Source organism: Triturus cristatus, chromosome 8 (assembly GCF_964204655.1).
Source record: "Triturus cristatus chromosome 8, aTriCri1.1, whole genome shotgun sequence".
NCBI lineage: Eukaryota > Metazoa > Chordata > Amphibia > Caudata > Salamandridae > Triturus > Triturus cristatus.
In genome coordinates, this window is record NC_140591.1 from 19,734,387 (window position 1) to 19,751,319 (window position 16,933).

The 16,933-nt window shown below is 47.6% G+C and overlaps 1 protein-coding gene across 2 annotated transcripts in view; it reads right to left on the reverse strand.

Annotated features, from left to right (window-relative positions):
• Positions 1-16,933, reverse strand: part of RSPH1 (radial spoke head component 1) — a 230,371-nt gene that overhangs the window by 18,123 nt on the left and 195,315 nt on the right. For both annotated transcript variants that reach the window (XM_085620749.1, XM_085620750.1), the window contains one exon: positions 11,595-11,933. In XM_085620749.1, coding sequence (XP_085476875.1) covers positions 11,635-11,933 — 299 coding nt within the window. In that variant the 3' untranslated portion in view covers positions 11,595-11,634. The remainder of the gene's footprint in view (positions 1-11,594; positions 11,934-16,933) is intronic.

Below are 16,933 nucleotides of genomic sequence, written 5' to 3' on the forward strand. Positions count from 1 at the left end.
TCAGCTGCAGTAAAATATGATCAGTGACACCAGACTGGGAAAAGATGGGGCTGTCCAGATTCATCAAGCATTAGCAAGTGCAATGTGTGGCTTTCAGTGGAAGGCTTTCTTTATAAGAAGACTTTTATCCAACACAAGTCTGGAGCACAAAACAGTTTGAGCTACGAATTCATGACTTTCTGTAGTCAAAAATGTCTGTTCACAAACTTTTTTCAGTAGACACGAGAGGTGATCAAAAAAAGCGGTACAGACACAATCTTGCCAATATCCAATGTGTTTTACGAGAAGACCATAAAAATGTTCGGCAGTAGGGAGCTCAATCCAAACACAGCCTTAACAACATGCAGTTAGGTCCAAGCTGTGAGCTCCAACTGTACTGTGCTCCGGACGTGTGCTGGATGTTTTATATGACATTGTCTTTGGGTAGTGTACGCGGCTGCACTTCTTTGCGGCAGGACTGCTGTCTGTTGCAGCACACGAATAGTTCACTCACTGATCACAATTAGAGGGAGGCTTCAGTGCTGCTTGCGTTGTCCGACTGCTGCTGCTGCTGCATAGGTAAAAAGGCTTTTATGTGCAAAAATAGTTCCTAACAACCTCTGCTGCTCCTGAAAAGGGTAGACTACCACACCTCATAGCCAGCAGCATGACCTTAGCAGAAGAAAACTCCACTGGTCCTTTCCAAGATGTGAAAGACAAGTTTTTAAATTACAGCTGAAGGGGGCTGACTCATAACATCAATGGATAACCACCGCTGCCCCATAACAGCCAATGGAAAATTAGGGCTGACGCATAACAACCAATGGATAACGGGGGCTGCCCTATAACAGCCAATGGATAACGGGGGCTGCTTCATAACAGCCAATGGATAACCGGGGCTGCCCCAAATCCCCTTCAGGTATATATCGATGACATGAGTTATGGCGGCTAGCTACAGCTGTAACTAGCCAGACCAGAACAACTATTTGCAAAGACACTTGACAGCTGCTACCTCCTCTTCCCCTTCCTTGCCGCTCTCCCTACCATTTGAAGTTGCCAATTCTACTTACAACTTCTCGATCTGGAGGTGCTCTATCCCTGTGCATCCATATGTATCTGTGTCACATTAATCTGGGTTTTCAGGGACTTCCTGAGCTAGAGACCCCCAGGCTGCTCCTGGCCCTTAATGAGCATTGACTGGCTGGACCTAGGCAGGAGACCTTATAGGTCCTTGAAGAGCTTCTACGGGACTGAAACAACGGTAGAGTACGAAAGATGATGGAACCGTAGCTCCTCTGGGTGTCTGTCATTGGCTGCCTCAGGCTCCCTGTCTGGAGGAGCCGCCACGGGGGGGCGGGTGGGTCTATAGCCGCATGCCACTTCTACGTCTGTTCCCATACTCTTCAATTCTGTATTCAGGTGCCTCTTGTGCTGTAGACTTGGTGATGCGAGTTAGGCCCATACCTGTGAGAGAGCTACTAGGGCAGCAGGTGGATAATGACACGGGATGATGGAAGCTACCGCTATTCCATGGAATGGGGGGGTGGGCAAGAAAGGGATGATCCTTCTAATGTTCAGTGAGAACAAAGAGTGATTGGTCTATGGAATGACTTAGTCCAAACAATACTGCAGGACTGGATGGATAAAATGCTCTTCCTGTCAGGACGTGGCTTTTAATGCAGTAGTGCTTTGTGAACGTCAATGAAAACACTTCTAAAGTGCAGAGCTACTGCAGTAGTGTCTCGGCGTGTGCACAGATGAGCACGTAGCAGCCTGACAAGTATCCAGCACAGGCATTCCGCATGCCAGCACAGTAGTAGGAGCCTTGGCTCTGCTTGAGTCAGCCCTCAACCCTTCACGGCACTGCCTCTTGGCCGCACTTGGCAGATCTTGATGCAGAGGACTATCTGCCTGGACAGCATCCTCTTCTGCGCTCCCTCTTGGCCACACTTGGCACTACTTGATGCAGAGAACTATCCACCTGGACAGCGTCCTCTTCTGCGCTGCCTCTTGGCCACATGCGGCACTTCTTGATGCAGAGCACCATCTACCTGGAAAGCATCCTCTTCTGCACTGCCTCTTGGCCGCACTTGGCAGATCTTGATGCAGAGCACTATCTGCCTGGAAAGCATCCTCTTCTGCACTGCCTCTTGGCCGCACTTGGCAGATCTTGATGCAGAGCACTATCTGCCTGGAAAGCATCCTCTTCTGCACTGCCTCTTGGCCGCACTTGGCAGATCTTGATGCAGAGCACTATCTGCCTGGAAAGCATCCTCTTCTGCGCTGCCTCTTGGCCGCACTTGGCAGATCTTGATGCAGAGCACTATCTGCCTGGAAAGCATCCTCTTCTGCACTGCCTCTTGGCCGCACTTGGCAGATCTTGATGCAGAGCACTATCTGCCTGGAAAGCATCCTCTTCTGCGCTGCCTCTTGGCCGCACTTGGCAGATCTTGATGCAGAGGACTAGCCACCTGTAGAGCATCCCCTTCTGCGCTGCCTCTTGGCCGCACTTGGCAGATCTTGATACAGAGGACTAGCCACCTGTACAGCATCCTCTTCTGCACTGCCTTTCTTTCTTTGCCCCAGAAAATCGCACAAAGAGCAGACTATCTACCCGGCAGTCTGTAGTATGATCAACGGGATCCAAACAATAGAGTCTCCCCTCCTCTTTCGAGTGGTGAGGTGGTGGAGCAAAGAACGAAGGGCTTGTGATGGACTGACTGAAGTGAAAGGCAGTCACAACCTTAGGTAGAAAGTCCACTCTAGTCCATGGCACCAATTTGTTCTAGCAGAAAGGTAGTGTAGTGTGGCTGTACTGAAACAGCTTGAAGCTCACTCATGTGACGAGCGGAAGCAATCGCTAGGAGGAAAACCATCTTCAGGGTCAGGAGGCGCACGGAACAGCTATACAACGGTCCAAGCAGAGTACATATGAGTAAAGACCAGAATAAGGTTCCACGGAGGCATCATGAAAGGCTTTTGGGAAAACATGTGGACCAAAACTTTGACAAACGCGTCACAACAAGTGATTCAATCAAGGACCACTGGTCCAGTAACCACAAAAAGGCTGAAGGGGCCGACAGGTAACCTGTAAGAGTGCCCACTGTAATTCCTTGCTAGACCAAAGCAAAAACAAACAATAACACATCCAAATTCTTTGGCTGGAACATGTCCATAATATAGGTGCCAGAGCAAACTGCAAAGCAGTCACATCGTCCGACATTAAAAGATTTTGTAGTAGGATGCCTTGTCACCAAGATGACATCCCTTACTTCGAGAGGTAGATCGAATATAGTCAACTACTGCCCTTCAATCTCCACTCATGGAGGTGTAGAACGCACTGGCCTGGGTGCAAGACACCGCCTTGGTACTGCAACAGAAGATACTCCCAACGCGACAGACTGATCAAATAACAGATGCTTATGCCCAGAAGTTCTGGGCACCACAGTGTCCTGGCCCAATCCAGAGCCACTTGGATGACTCGGGCCCAGCAGGTCTCAATCTTCTTCAGAACTTCGACAAGAGAGGTAGTGGCGGGAAGGCATACAGGAGTTCCATGCTCCAATTTAAACTGAATGCGTCTCCAAGAGCAAGCATTCTTGGGAACTCCAAAGCATGAAAATGATGACACTGCATGTTATCAGCGGTGGCGAAGAGATCAAGCCACGGTTCTTCCCATTGTTGGAAGACGCCCTGCTCCACCTGCAGTTGTGGCTGCTATTTGTGACCTGCGAGGCGTTGCCCACTATGTAAGGTTCTTCCCATTGTTGGAAGACGCCCTGCTCCGCCTGCAGTTGTGGCTGCTATTTGTGATCTGCGAGGCGTTGCCCACTATGTAATGTTCTTCCCATTGTTGGAAGACGCCCTTCTCCACCTGCAGTTGTGGCTGCTATTTGTGACCTGCGAGGCGTTGCCCACTATGTAAGGTTCTTCCCATTGTTGGAAGACGCCCTGCTCTGCCTGCAGTTGTAGCTGCTATTTGTGATCTGCAAGGTGTTGCCCACTATGTAAGGTTCTTCCCATTGTTGGAAGACGCCCTGCTCCGCTTGCAGTTGTAGCTGCTATTTGTGATCTGCGAGGCGTTGCCCACTATGTAAGGTTCTTCCCATTGTTGGAAGACGCCCTGCTCCACCTCCAGTTGTGGCTGCTATTTGTGACCTGCGAGGCGTTGCCCACTATGTAAGGTTCTTCCCATTGTTGGAAGAAGCCCTGCTCCACCTGCAGTTGGGGCTGCTATTTGTGACCTGCGAGGCGTTGCCCACTATGTAAGGTTCTTCCCATTGTTGGAAGACGCCCTGCTCCGCCTGCAGTTGTGGCTGCTATTTGTGATCTGCGAGGGGTTGCCCACTATGTAAGGTTCTTCCCATTGTTGGAAGACGCCCTGCTCTGCCTGCAGTTGTAGCTGCTATTTGTGATCTGCAAGGTGTTGCCCACTATGTAAGGTTCTTCCCATTGTTGGAAGACGCCCTGCTCCGCTTGCAGTTGTAGCTGCTATTTGTGATCTGCGAGGCGTTGCCCACTATGTAAGGTTCTTCCCATTGTTGGAAGACGCCCTGCTCCACCTCCAGTTGTGGCTGCTATTTGTGACCTGCGAGGCGTTGCCCACTATGTAAGGTTCTTCCCATTGTTGGAAGAAGCCCTGCTCCACCTGCAGTTGGGGCTGCTATTTGTGACCTGCGAGGCGTTGCCCACTATGTAAGGTTCTTCCCATTGTTGGAAGACGCCCTGCTCCGCCTGCAGTTGTGGCTGCTATTTGTGATCTGCGAGGGGTTGCCCACTATGTAAGGTTCTTCCCATTGTTGGAAGACGCCCTGCTCCGCCTGCAGTTGTGGCTGCTATTTGTGATCTGCGAGGCGTTGCCCACTATGTAAGGTTCTTCCCATTGTTGGAAGAAGCCCTGCTCCGCCTGCAGTTGTGGCTGCTATTTATGATCTGCGAGGCGTTGCCCACTATCTAAGGTTCTTCCCATTGTTGGAAGACGCCCTGCTCCGCCTGCAGTTGTAGCTGCTATTTGTGATCTGCGAGGGCGTTGCCCACTATGTAAGGTTCTTCCCATTGTTGGAAGACGCCCTGCTCTGCCTGCAGTTGTAGCTGCTATTTGTGATCTGAGAGGCGTTGCCCACTATGTAAGGTTCTTCCCATTGTTGGAAGACGCCCTGCTCCGCCTGCAGTTGTAGCTGCTATTTGTGATCTGCGAGGCGTTGCCCACTATGTAAGGTTCTTCCCATTGTTGGAAGACGCCCTGCTCTGCCTGCAGTTGTAGCTGCTATTTGTGATCTGCGAGGCGTTGCCCACTATGTAAGGTTCTTCCCATTGTTGGAAGACGCCCTGCTCCGCCTGCAGTTGTAGCTGCTATTTGTGATCTGCAATGAATTGCCCACTATGTAAGGTTCTTCCCATTGTTGGAAGACGCCCTGCTCCACCTGCAGTTGTGGCTGCTATCTGTGATCTGCTAGGCGTTGCCCACTATGTAAGTTTCTTCCCATTGTTGGAAGACGCCCTGCTCCACCTGCAGTTGTAGCTGCTATTTGTGGTCTGCGAGGCGTTGCCCACTATGTAAGGTTCTTCCCATTGTTGGAAGACGCCCTGCTCCGCCTGCAGTTGTAGCTGCTATTTGTGATCTGCGAGGCGTTGCCCACTATGTAAGGTTCTATCCATTGTTGGAAGACGCCCTGCTCCGCCTGCAGTTGTAGCTGCTATTTGTGATCTGCAATGCGTTGCCCACTATGTAAGGTTCTTCCCATTGTTGGAAGACGCCCTGCTCCGCCTGCAGTTGTGGCTACTATTTGTGATCTGTGAGGCGTTGCCCACTATCTAAGGTTCTTCCCATTGTTGGAAGACGCCCTGCTCCACCTGGAGTTGTGGCTGCTATCTGTGATCTGCGAGGCGTTGCCCACTATGTAAGGTTCTTCTCATTGTTGGAAGACGCCCTGCTCCACCTGCAGTTGTAGCTGCTATTTGTGATCTGCGAGGCGTTGCCCACTATGTTTATCTGCACTGCAGTTTAAATATCCCGCCAGGTTGTGAACTATTAGGGAGATTCCCTAACAATCCAGTCAATTTCAGAGGCACAGGGCCTCCTGGCACAGAGCTCAGGACCCCGTCGCCGTGTTTTTTGCAGTACTATATGTGGATATGTTGCCCATGAGGACCTTAACTAGCCTCTCCGTGATGGATGGTAGGAAGGCTTTCAAAGCCAAGTGAATGGCCTGCAACTCCAGCAAGTGGGATGTTGAGGCGGGACTCTGCTGGAGACCAGAGAGATCTGGTCTCCACCTCTTCTAGATGACCTCCCAGCTCAGCAATGATGCCTCCGTCAGCACCGGAAGCTTTGGGTGCGATAGGGAGAGGGGTCTGCCGCTGGCCGAACTGTAGTCAAGCAGCCACCGTTGCAGGTCTTTTGCTGTCTCCTCGAAAACTAGGCTGGAATCTGACCAGTTCCTCTGATACTGGGCCCATTGGGATTTCGGTTCACACTGCAAACGACGCATGTGCCATTAGGAATGGCCAACAAACAGGATGCACAAGGCCTGTACACCAAGAAGTCTCAGAGCCATCCTCACTGAGACCCAGGACAGAGACTGAAACATCGGAATCACAACCTGAATGTCCTGGGCTCCACCGAGAGGGAGGACCCTGAAGTGCTCGGATGAAAGGGATCTTCTGCGAAAGAGTCTGATGTGCTTTTGGCAGGTTCATCGTGAACCCCAGAGATGTAATGAGGTTTGCCATCATCTAGAGGTGGCCCACAATTGAATGTGGTGATAGTGGCTCCAACACTAAGCCATCGAGGTAAGGGGAAGACTTTTACCCTGATCTTTTAAGTTAGGCATGCGACCAGTGGCGTCGCATTCGTGATAACCCGAGGAGCACGGGTGAAACCACAAGAGAGTACGAAAAACTGAAAATGCTTGTGGCCCACCTTGATCTGCACATAGTATCTCTAGGCCTGGAGGACGAGGACATGGGAATAGTGTTCCTGCAGATCCAACACCACCATCCAGTCTCCGGGATCCAGGGCAGATAGAACCTGGGCCAGTGAGCGCATCTTGAATGTGTCCATCCGCAGGACGAAATTGAAGGGTTGAATGTCTAGAATGGGGTGAAGGCCTCTGCACTTCGTCGGCACAAGGACATATTGGAAGAAGCACCCAGTTCCGCTCTCCGAGGTTGGCACCCTCTCTATGACTCTTTTATCCATAGGAGTTTGAACTTCCTGCAGTGAAATAGACAAATGGTCCTCTGAAAGCCACTCTGATGAGGGTTAAAGTTGCAGTGGGATGGAAAGGAGTGGCAGGGAATAGCCTTGTTAAACTATCTGCAGGATCCACCTGTTGGATGTAATCATTTGTCACCTGTGGAGAAAATGTCTGATCCTGCCAGCGACAGGGTGGCCATGTGCCACTAAGAGTCAACTAAAGCAGCTAGGAGGCTGCTGCCAGAAGGGCTGAGAATAGGAAGGCTCACTGTCCCTGTAGGCATGGACAGTGTTTTTTTGATCCCATACCCTGACCCCGAAAGGACTGGGGTGCCTGTTGTTGGGCTTTGACATTGTCTGTAAGCAAAACCTCTACCATGTCTCGAAAGGTGAGAAATTACTGATCATACTGCCTTGCAGGTATGGAAAGATGGAGAGGTCACTCTGCATCTCTACTTTCCTTAAAGCACTTGAGGGCAGAGACAGCCTTCTTGCCAAAGAGGTGAGATCCGTCAAATGACATACCTATGAGTTATCCCTGAACATCACCCGAGAAGTCTGAGGATCTTATCCATAGTGGCGCTGGAACTCCACAGTAGTACCAACAGCACTGCCTAAACAGTCTGTTGTAGCCAGGTCTGACTGGATGATGTACTTGGCTGCATCCTAGCCATCTTGAATGATGTGCGCAAATTAGCGTGGAATTCTTCTGGGACTGCTGGCAAGATTTCAGCTGCAAAGTCCCATAAAGCATCGGACTACGGGCCTAGCAAGCAGCTGGCATTGACAGAACGAAGGACTAGGTTGTGGAAGCCTGTACTACCAGGCTCTCTGGAGTAGGGTGCTGCATAAGAAAAGCAGGGTCACCCTGAGTGGGTCTCTGACAATGTGCCACCAATATGTTTAATGGTGGGCAATAGCAGGATTTGTTCCAAGTGCCCTTGAGGGTGTCCTTTGGGGCTTCTTTGAAGGGCAGTAAGGGCTCCAGTGAGGGTTGCCCATGAGGACATTGGTTTTTACCTCAAAGGAAGGTAACTGTAGATCCTAAACGTTTGCCTCCCATCTGATGAACATGGCGAACAAAGCAGATTCCTTTTTGGCAGGACAAGGAGGTTTGACCAGCCCCTTGTCAGGGCACGTTTCCACCCCATTGGAGTGTTGTAGGCCCAAGTAACCAGAAGGAGGTGACAGGGTGCCAAACATGCAGAGCATGGCCTCCTTGACCACCTCAAACTGCTGTGGTGTTTTTGACAGACCCGTAATTTCAGGGTGCATTTTGACTAGTTGCAGAATTGGTTGCTCAGTAGTTTACCAAGAGTGAGACCAGGGAACATCTTGCTGTCCTTACGACTTCTCAGATGAAGTGTAGCAAGGCTGGTACAAGGCCTGCTTGGATTTCTTGTGCTTTTTTTTTTACTTGTACATACCCAAAGACTTGAGTCGTGACTATGACCTGTTGTGGGGCCGGCCCAGAGAGCCAGACGAGTCCTTGCCTTCAACTTCGAGTGGGAACGGGCATTACACGACTTTCTGCAGTGTTCGGCGTAATGCAGCTTGGCTTTGTGATCACAGAGCGCTTTCGGATTCATCAGCCTCGTGGGAATCTGTCACAGACATTTGTTTGTGACTATCCCTATAAGGTTTAAACCATGCAGTTTAAAGAGCAGACATATTTCCCTGCACACTGGAACTACATTTGGAAAAAAGTTCATCAGCTAACAAGAAAAAAGGAGGAGCTAGCTCCAGCTCGACGTACGGAGGCACGGAAAGTAAGGAACTGACGTCAGCACGCTTGGGTGGCCCCTCTATGGGGTTACATCCATCACTTCCTGAGCAGAGTCTAGGCAGAGCCACACAATGCCACCTAGAGGTGCACAGGGGCTATGGTGACATTTTACGAAACCAGCCTGGTGCCTGGGGATATTCAAAAGGTGAGGAATCTACGATTAGAAGTATCCATCAGAAAATTATGATGATTGCTCCAGGGAGGTGTTAGGGCAACTGAAACTGCCCAAATCCCAGCACTTGTTATTTATGTACCTTGCAGAGGCTCTACCGGACACTGGACATCTCAGACTTGCATCCGACATCATTTCGGGCACGTTGATGGTCTTGGGAAATCACGTTACAGGAGCTTCTTCGTCTTAGACTGATAGGTTGAGCCGAGTGACTGGGCAAAGCCCTCCTCTGTAGAACGATGTATATAATCCAGGTACTCTCTCCTAAGGGAGGCACACTTCATTGATGGCACAGATTCTCTTCTTTGGGTTATCTTTTGGAAGGAGTCCTTTTCAGAGCCTCCCGAGGAAGCTGACTTCCCACATGGGACCGTGCTCTACCTCGGTACCGGTATAAAATCCCTGGTCCCGATTATAATTTTTAAAATGTCATGACTGCACAAAAACATAATTCCCAAAACAAAAGGGAGTGAAAGTTTCTGCAAGATACATTAAAAAGACAATAAGCAGTAAAAAGCAAAAGGTTTTAGGGTGGCAGTACTGTTTTTGGTACTTGTTTCTCCAGTGGCACCTACAGAGAAATCTAGAAAAGAGCAGGTGGATGGAAGAATGGTAAAAAGGGGTTGCAAGTGAAGGGGAGGGATTGGCAGCGTGGTGAAAAGTCAAACAAGGGCAGTACAAAGAAATCAAGCTAACAGGAAAAGTTAGGAGCCAGTGACGAACATTGGGCCATCTGTCCAAAAGGATTTAGCAGTCCTTAATGGCTGTTCAGAAATGCCAAATTGCCTTTCCATATATACAAAGGCAGAAAGGGAATCGCAAAATGCAATTTCTACCCAGTAGAAATCACATTTTGTGATTCCCTAAATAGGAAATTGCAACTAGGGATTTCCTATTTGCGACTTCCTAAGCACATGTACAAAGCATGTCTTAAATGGAAATTGGGCATTTAGGAAATGCTATTACCATCGACTGCAAGTTGAAAGGTAACCATCTAACCTATCCACCGCTCAAATTACTTTCATATTTCACTATACTAATTCAACACTAATCCTTCTTGGGTTCCGGAGCAGCGTGCTACTTGCTGAAAAAGCCTTTCGACACCTCGTCAAGGGTAGTAAACGCTATATAAATGCAATTACAATACAATACAATGTGCAATTAAAAAATTCATTTTTTAAAGTGCCATGTAGCGTGCACTTGCCCCTAGGGCATTGGTGTGCTTTACTTGTACACCATTTGTTTCTGGTGTGCAGCAAGGGGGGCGGGGGCTTAGGCACATAGGCACCCTTGGTTTAGCATTTCCTAATGAGCAATTTCCTATTAGGAAATCGCAAATTAGGAAATGCAAAACTATATGTACCTATAGGCCGAATGCTTTAGCATTTCCTAAACATCAGTTTCCTAATAGTGAAGCCTAATCTGTAGGAATTGCTGTAGGAAATTTCAATTTTTGTACATTCTATTTTCATTTCCTAAATAGAGATTTCTTGGGATTCGCTATTTAGAAAATGCAAAATGGAAATTTCATACATATGGCCCAAAGTCACCTTAAAAGAGAGAGCGAAAAGAAATCTGTGAATGAAAAAAGGAGATGTTGTAAGAAGGGACCTTCAGAACAAACAGAAAAAAACAAGGATCAACAAGGGCAATAGGAAGGAACAAAAAGGGATGGGGATGGGGAGAAAGAGTGAAAGGAGTATGATGGGAAGGGTATGAGAGACAACAGATTGGGGGTTAAGGGGTCTCAAACGATCAGCCGTACAATAGTAAAGAGGGTGAGAAGAAGGAAAAATAGGGCGACATAGGCAAAGGAATGAAGAATGAAAGAAGGGAAGCTAGGAAGATAGGATCTAACCCTAGAGGAAAAATACCTTGATGACAAATATCAAGTAAGCGAGTGACTTAGAAAACTTTTCAGGAAGCGGATTTAACTCAATGGCTATGTCAGAAGCCCCCCTCGGAAAGCGGGGTCTCGCTTTTATGCTGCAGGCAGAGGATGCCTTTTATTCATGAGCTTGTTGTGGTGCCGTATAGTGAAGATTCTGCTCGCATATGGAAGTTTGTGGCTCTTTTTGTTCAGTGGAGGATATCTAGGCACTGTATATCCTCAACGAGGATCAACTGAGACCGTGAAGGAGGTAATGCTCCGATGACTTACTACTAATCTCCATTACTACAATTGTTCTGCCCACAGATATGATTGTGGAACCAAGCTAAACTCTAGGAGACATTTACTTCAAGGAGAAACACTATGCAGCCCTGTACAGAAGTTTGCTCAGATCTAGTTGTATCGACAAGAGAGTAGGAGGAGTTACGACTCCAAGCAGGTTGAATGGGGTTACAGCCCCTGTAAGCAAATCAACAAAGGGAATTTGAAACTGCTTGTGACCCTGGTTAGAGAGTGTTAATTCTTAAGCTGAGGGAGCCTGTGCCCATCTAAGGCTGCGAATCCTCACCTTTTGTTGGCTTTTCTTGTGATGAATTGAAGTAACTTTCTCAGGTGTCATCTGCCCCAGGGGATGTGGCCGCAACATCTGAGGTTACAGTCTGTGAAGGATCACGTGGCACTTCAGCTGGGTGCGGTGGAGCATCAGTCGCGTCATGTGGAGCTTCAGTCGCGTCATGTGGAGCTTCATTCTCATCTAATGAAGCTTCAGTAGCATCCAACGGAGCCTCTTCAGCGTCCAATGGAGCCTCCTCCAATGAAGCCTCGGCCTCGTCCAATGAAGCCTCGGTCTCGTCCAATGGAGCCTCGCCCTCACCCAATGAAGCCTCCGCTTCTCCTTCTCCCTCATCTGAAATATGAGCAGACACATAGTTGGTCTTCAGCACACATTAATGTCAAAAATCCAAATTGTGTCCACATATTGTAAACATTTAACATGTTCAGAACATTTTCATTACCATAGACAATAACATTTCTTTTAAGATTCTAAAGCAAAGATAAAACAAAAGTATAATAAAACATAGAGCATGCATGCTGTTGTAAGACAATCTTTTCTATTGTACAAGTTGAAAGTCAAAGATCATATAGTACCTTTTACTCCAGTTTGGAAGTAAAAACATTGCTTACCTGAAGCCATAGTTTTGCATCAAGGGCATGGTACTGTGTAACGTTTTGAAAATCACCAGTGAGTAGAGCCGACACCAGAACAACGTTTAAAAAATAATTTCCCAAGCTAATGCAAAATATACAAATACCAATTTCCCGAATTGGTCTTTTTTAGTATTTGAAGAAAGGTTATTTGCGTAAGCAAAGCCCTACTCACATATGCGGAGATCCTTAGCCCCTGCACGGCTGGAGCCCAGGTAACAACTCACAATGTCCAGATGCTTACCAGTACAAGGCATTGAGGAGGGTGGGCTGGCATCACCACAGATGGAGATAGGGTTAGAGATAAGTAAGATGCCCTACTCCATCATGGGATGATAGTGATAGATAATGTACTGAGTGTAAGCGGCAACATATCTTACGAGGCAGGAAAAGTGAGCACTGTGAGCACCACTCACAGATGGCAGACTACCGCGAATGCAGAATGCAATCCACATGGGATACATTGTATTTAAATTTTCTTAATTTTAGCCTCTAAAATTCTAACATGCAGTGCTTGCTCAGAAGGAGCAGACATATTTGCAAATACACAGCAAAGATACTGCTTGACTAAAGTGAAACTCGGACACAATTTTGGCAAGACACAAAGAGTGGGTTCTCAGCATCACCTTGTTCTTGTGAAAAATAATGAAGGACATGTTTGAAATATCAGGATTTTGCTAAGACCTGTTGATGACGTAATAGCCACCAGAAAGGAACTTCAACTCTGCTTCATGTACAGTGTCAGATTTAGAAACCAATCAATCAATCAATTTAGATTTATATAGTTCAGCTAATCATGCACGTGCGTATCCAGGCGTTACACCAACAAATTAGCAATAACAATATTAAGGTCCCATGAGAGGGAGGTAGGGTGGGTTTAGGGAGGTCCACTAACGGGTTAAATAGCTTTTCACTGTTCATTTAAGACATATTTATTTATGAACATTGCCATGAAATTGTCTTGATTAGATTTCATCCTGTTAGGAAAGAAAGTTGCAACCCTCTCCTAGCCAAACGCAGCAGCTGGACAAGCATCGTCCACTCCTAGCAACAAAGAACAGCAAATGTTTTCTATCTGCACCTAATGCAAAATCCCTTCCACTTGAAGGTGGAAGATGAACTAGCAGAGTGCCAACTTAACTCCTTCATTATTCCTACGGAGTCAAAATGGATGACTTCAGAAGTCAAAACCACATGTGCAGCAATGGAAGAGTTAGTTAACTACCATCTTCATTCCTGGAAAGCAATGTCTGGCAGTGCAGGCTAGGTAACATATGGCATATTTAGGTCAGCTTGGGGCAATCGAGATATATTGGTTCCTGATGTTATTAATTTCTAGATCATCTTGGATCAGAGGTTTGAAGGTAAGTAACAAAGGGCCGGTCAGCGGAGACCACACTCAGGAAGGCTAGGAGCATAGCGTGGGCGTTGTGCATCATCAATACTATCGTCAGCGGAGACCACACTCAGGAAGGCTAGAAGCACAGCGTGGGTGTTGTGCATCGTCAATACTATCGTCAGCGGAGACCACACTCATGAAGGCTAGAAGCACAGCATGGGTGTTGTGCATCGTCAATGCTATGGTCAGTGGAGACCACACCCAGGAAGGCCAGAAGCACAGCATGTGCATTGTGCATCGTTAATACTAACGTCAGTGGAGACCACACTCATGAAGGTTAGAAGCACAGCATGGGCGTTGTGCATCGTTAATACTAACGTCAGTGGAGACCACACTCATGAAGTTTAGAAGCACAGCGTGGGCGTTGTGCATGGTTAACACTATTGTCAGTGGAGACCACCCTCAAGAAGGCTAGAAGCACAGTGTAGGCATTGTGCCTTGTCAATACTATCGTCAGCGGAGACCACACCCATGAAGGCTAGAATCACAGCGTGGGTGTTGTGCATCATCAATAATACTCTCAGTGAAGACCACACTCATGACGGCTAGAAGAACAGCGCGGGTGTTGTGCATCGTCAATACTATCCGTCAATACTATCATCTGTGGAGACAACACTCAGGAAGGCTAGAAGCACAGCGTGAGCGTTGGTCATCATCAATACTATCGTCAGCGGAGACCACTCTCATGAAGGCTAGCATCACAGCATGGACATTGTGCATTGTGAAAACTATACCCAGTAGAGATAAAACTCAGGAAGGGTACAGGTACAGTGTGGCTGTTGTGCATTGTCAATACTATTGTCACCAGAGACCACACTCATGACAGCTAACAGCACAGCGAGGGTGTTGTGCATCATCAATACAATCGTCAGTAGAGATCACACTTATGAAGGTTAGAAGCACAGCGTGGGTGTTGTGCATCACCAATACTATTGTCAATGGAGACCACACTCAGGAAGGCTAGAAGCACACCATGAGCATAGTGCCTTGTCAATACTATCGTCAGCGGAGACCACACTCATGAAGGCTAGAAGCACAGTGTGGGCGTTGTGCATCGTCAACACTATTGTCAGTGGAAACCACACTCAAGAAGGCTAGAAACACAGTGTGGGCGTTATGCATCGTGAATACTATCCCCAGTAGAGACCACACTCATGAAGGCTAGAAGCACAGCATGGACATTGTGCATTGTCAATACTATCCCCAGTAGAGACCACACTCATGAAGGCTAGAATCCCAGCGTGGGCGTTGTGCATCGACAATACTATCGTCAGTGGAGACCACACTCATGAAGCCTAGAATCCCAGTGTGGGCATTGTGCATCGTCAATACTATCGTCAGTGGAGACCACACACATGAAGGCTAGAAGCACAGCGTGGGCGTTGTGCATCGTCAATACTATCATCAGTGGAGACCATACTCATGAAGGCTAGAAGCACAGCGTGGGTGTTTTGCATCGTCAATACTATCGTGAGTGGAGACCACGCTCAGGAAGGCTAGAAGCACAGCATGGGTGTTTTGCATCGTCAATACTATCATCAGTGGAGACCACCCTCAGGAAAGCTAGAAGCACAGCACGGGCATTTTGCATCGTCAATATTATCTTCAGCGGAGACCGCACTCATGAAGGCTAGAAGCACAGTGTGGGCGATGTGCATCGTCAATACTATTGCCTGCGAAGACCACACTCTTGAAGGCTAGAAGCATATCATGGGCGATGTGCATCGTCAATACTATCATCTGCGGAGACCACACTCATAAAGGCTAGAAGCACAGCATGGGCGTTGTGCATCGTCAATATTATCGCCAGTGGAGACCGCATTCATGAAGGTTAGAAGCACAGCATGGGTGTTGTGCATCGTCAATACTATCATCAGTGGAGACCACACTCAGGAAGGTTAGAAGCACAGCGTGGGCATAGTGCATTGTCCATACTATTTATTAAGAAGAAGCACAGTCAGATTCACTGAAAGGCACCATCCAGAGCACAAGGAATGCTGCATTTTCTAATGCAATTTAAGACAACCACTGAAAAGAAGCTGTTTTATTAAAATGTAAGTATGACACCTCCCACAGCCATGCTTAGAGGGAAGAAGGTGGTGGAAAAAAGGGGAAGTCCACGTCATCGCTAACCACCCAACCATATAAAGGGGACACGCTTTTGTGCCATGCAAGGAAGCTGTAGTTTCAGATTTTACGGTACCTGTGTTGTTATATTAAGGCACGGATGACTCCAGTAGAGAAATCCTCTTCATAATATTCTGAGTCTCACCTTTAGAAAAGGTTATCTTTCATTTTCTTGTCTCTGTCTTTAATGTTTATATGGGGCATCTCCCCAGGGATTATAAACTCAGTGGCACTCCATCTATCAAATTAGAATAAAGAGTAATCTTGGTGGTTTGAGAGTCATACTGATCGTGCTATATACCGGCAGTCATTCCGTGGGGGCTCAATTCCAGGCCCACCCAGCCCTAGCTCCCATCTTATCACCGTTAGGACTCCCCTTAGGTTCTTGCGCTACAGTCAGCTGCCTGGTATCACAGAGACAGATTTAGTATTCCATCTCATTTCCTTCCATGATAAGCAGACTCACCCTGGTCAGCAGACAGGCATCAAGTGTACTCCACGCTCACCACCAACACCGTCCAGAGCAGTGCTATATTGATCCTCCATCGGCCGCATAGGAGCTCTCTGCTACAGTGTTACAGCAGCCAGAAACAAGGTATCAACCCAGGGTCCACAGCCTTTTTCTCCAATAGTGGGTGTCTGCTGTCCGGAATGTATATCAGGCCCACTCCTTAAGGCCCCAGCAAGGTGAGGCTTGCTAAAGCTCTGAGAGAGCATGTTCAATTAGCAGACCGCTGGCATTTTGAACCATTGCAAAACAGATCACTATCTTGAGTTCTGCACTCAAAACGTCTTTAAGATTTCATGTAATGGATTCCTGATATATAAGCTATGGACAAGAACAGACAGTCCCAACTTTTAGACGAAGTTCAGCATACACAGATTATCAGCTGAAAAATAAATTAACCTATTGTCGAGCAATGTGTAACCCCCACTTTTTGCTGGTGTAATTATGTTTTTCTGACTAGTCTGGGTTCCTGCTAATTAGGAGCCCAGTCTCTGTGCTTCTTCCCAAAATTGGGCATGGTGAGTGCTTAGGAACGTACCCTCCAGATTGGCTACTGATGTACAGTTGTAAGTCGCTAGTATATGGTACTAAGGTACACTCGACATAGGTACACCAGGGGTCCCCAGTGGGTCGAAGCATGTATAATGCCACCCAAGGGAAACCACTC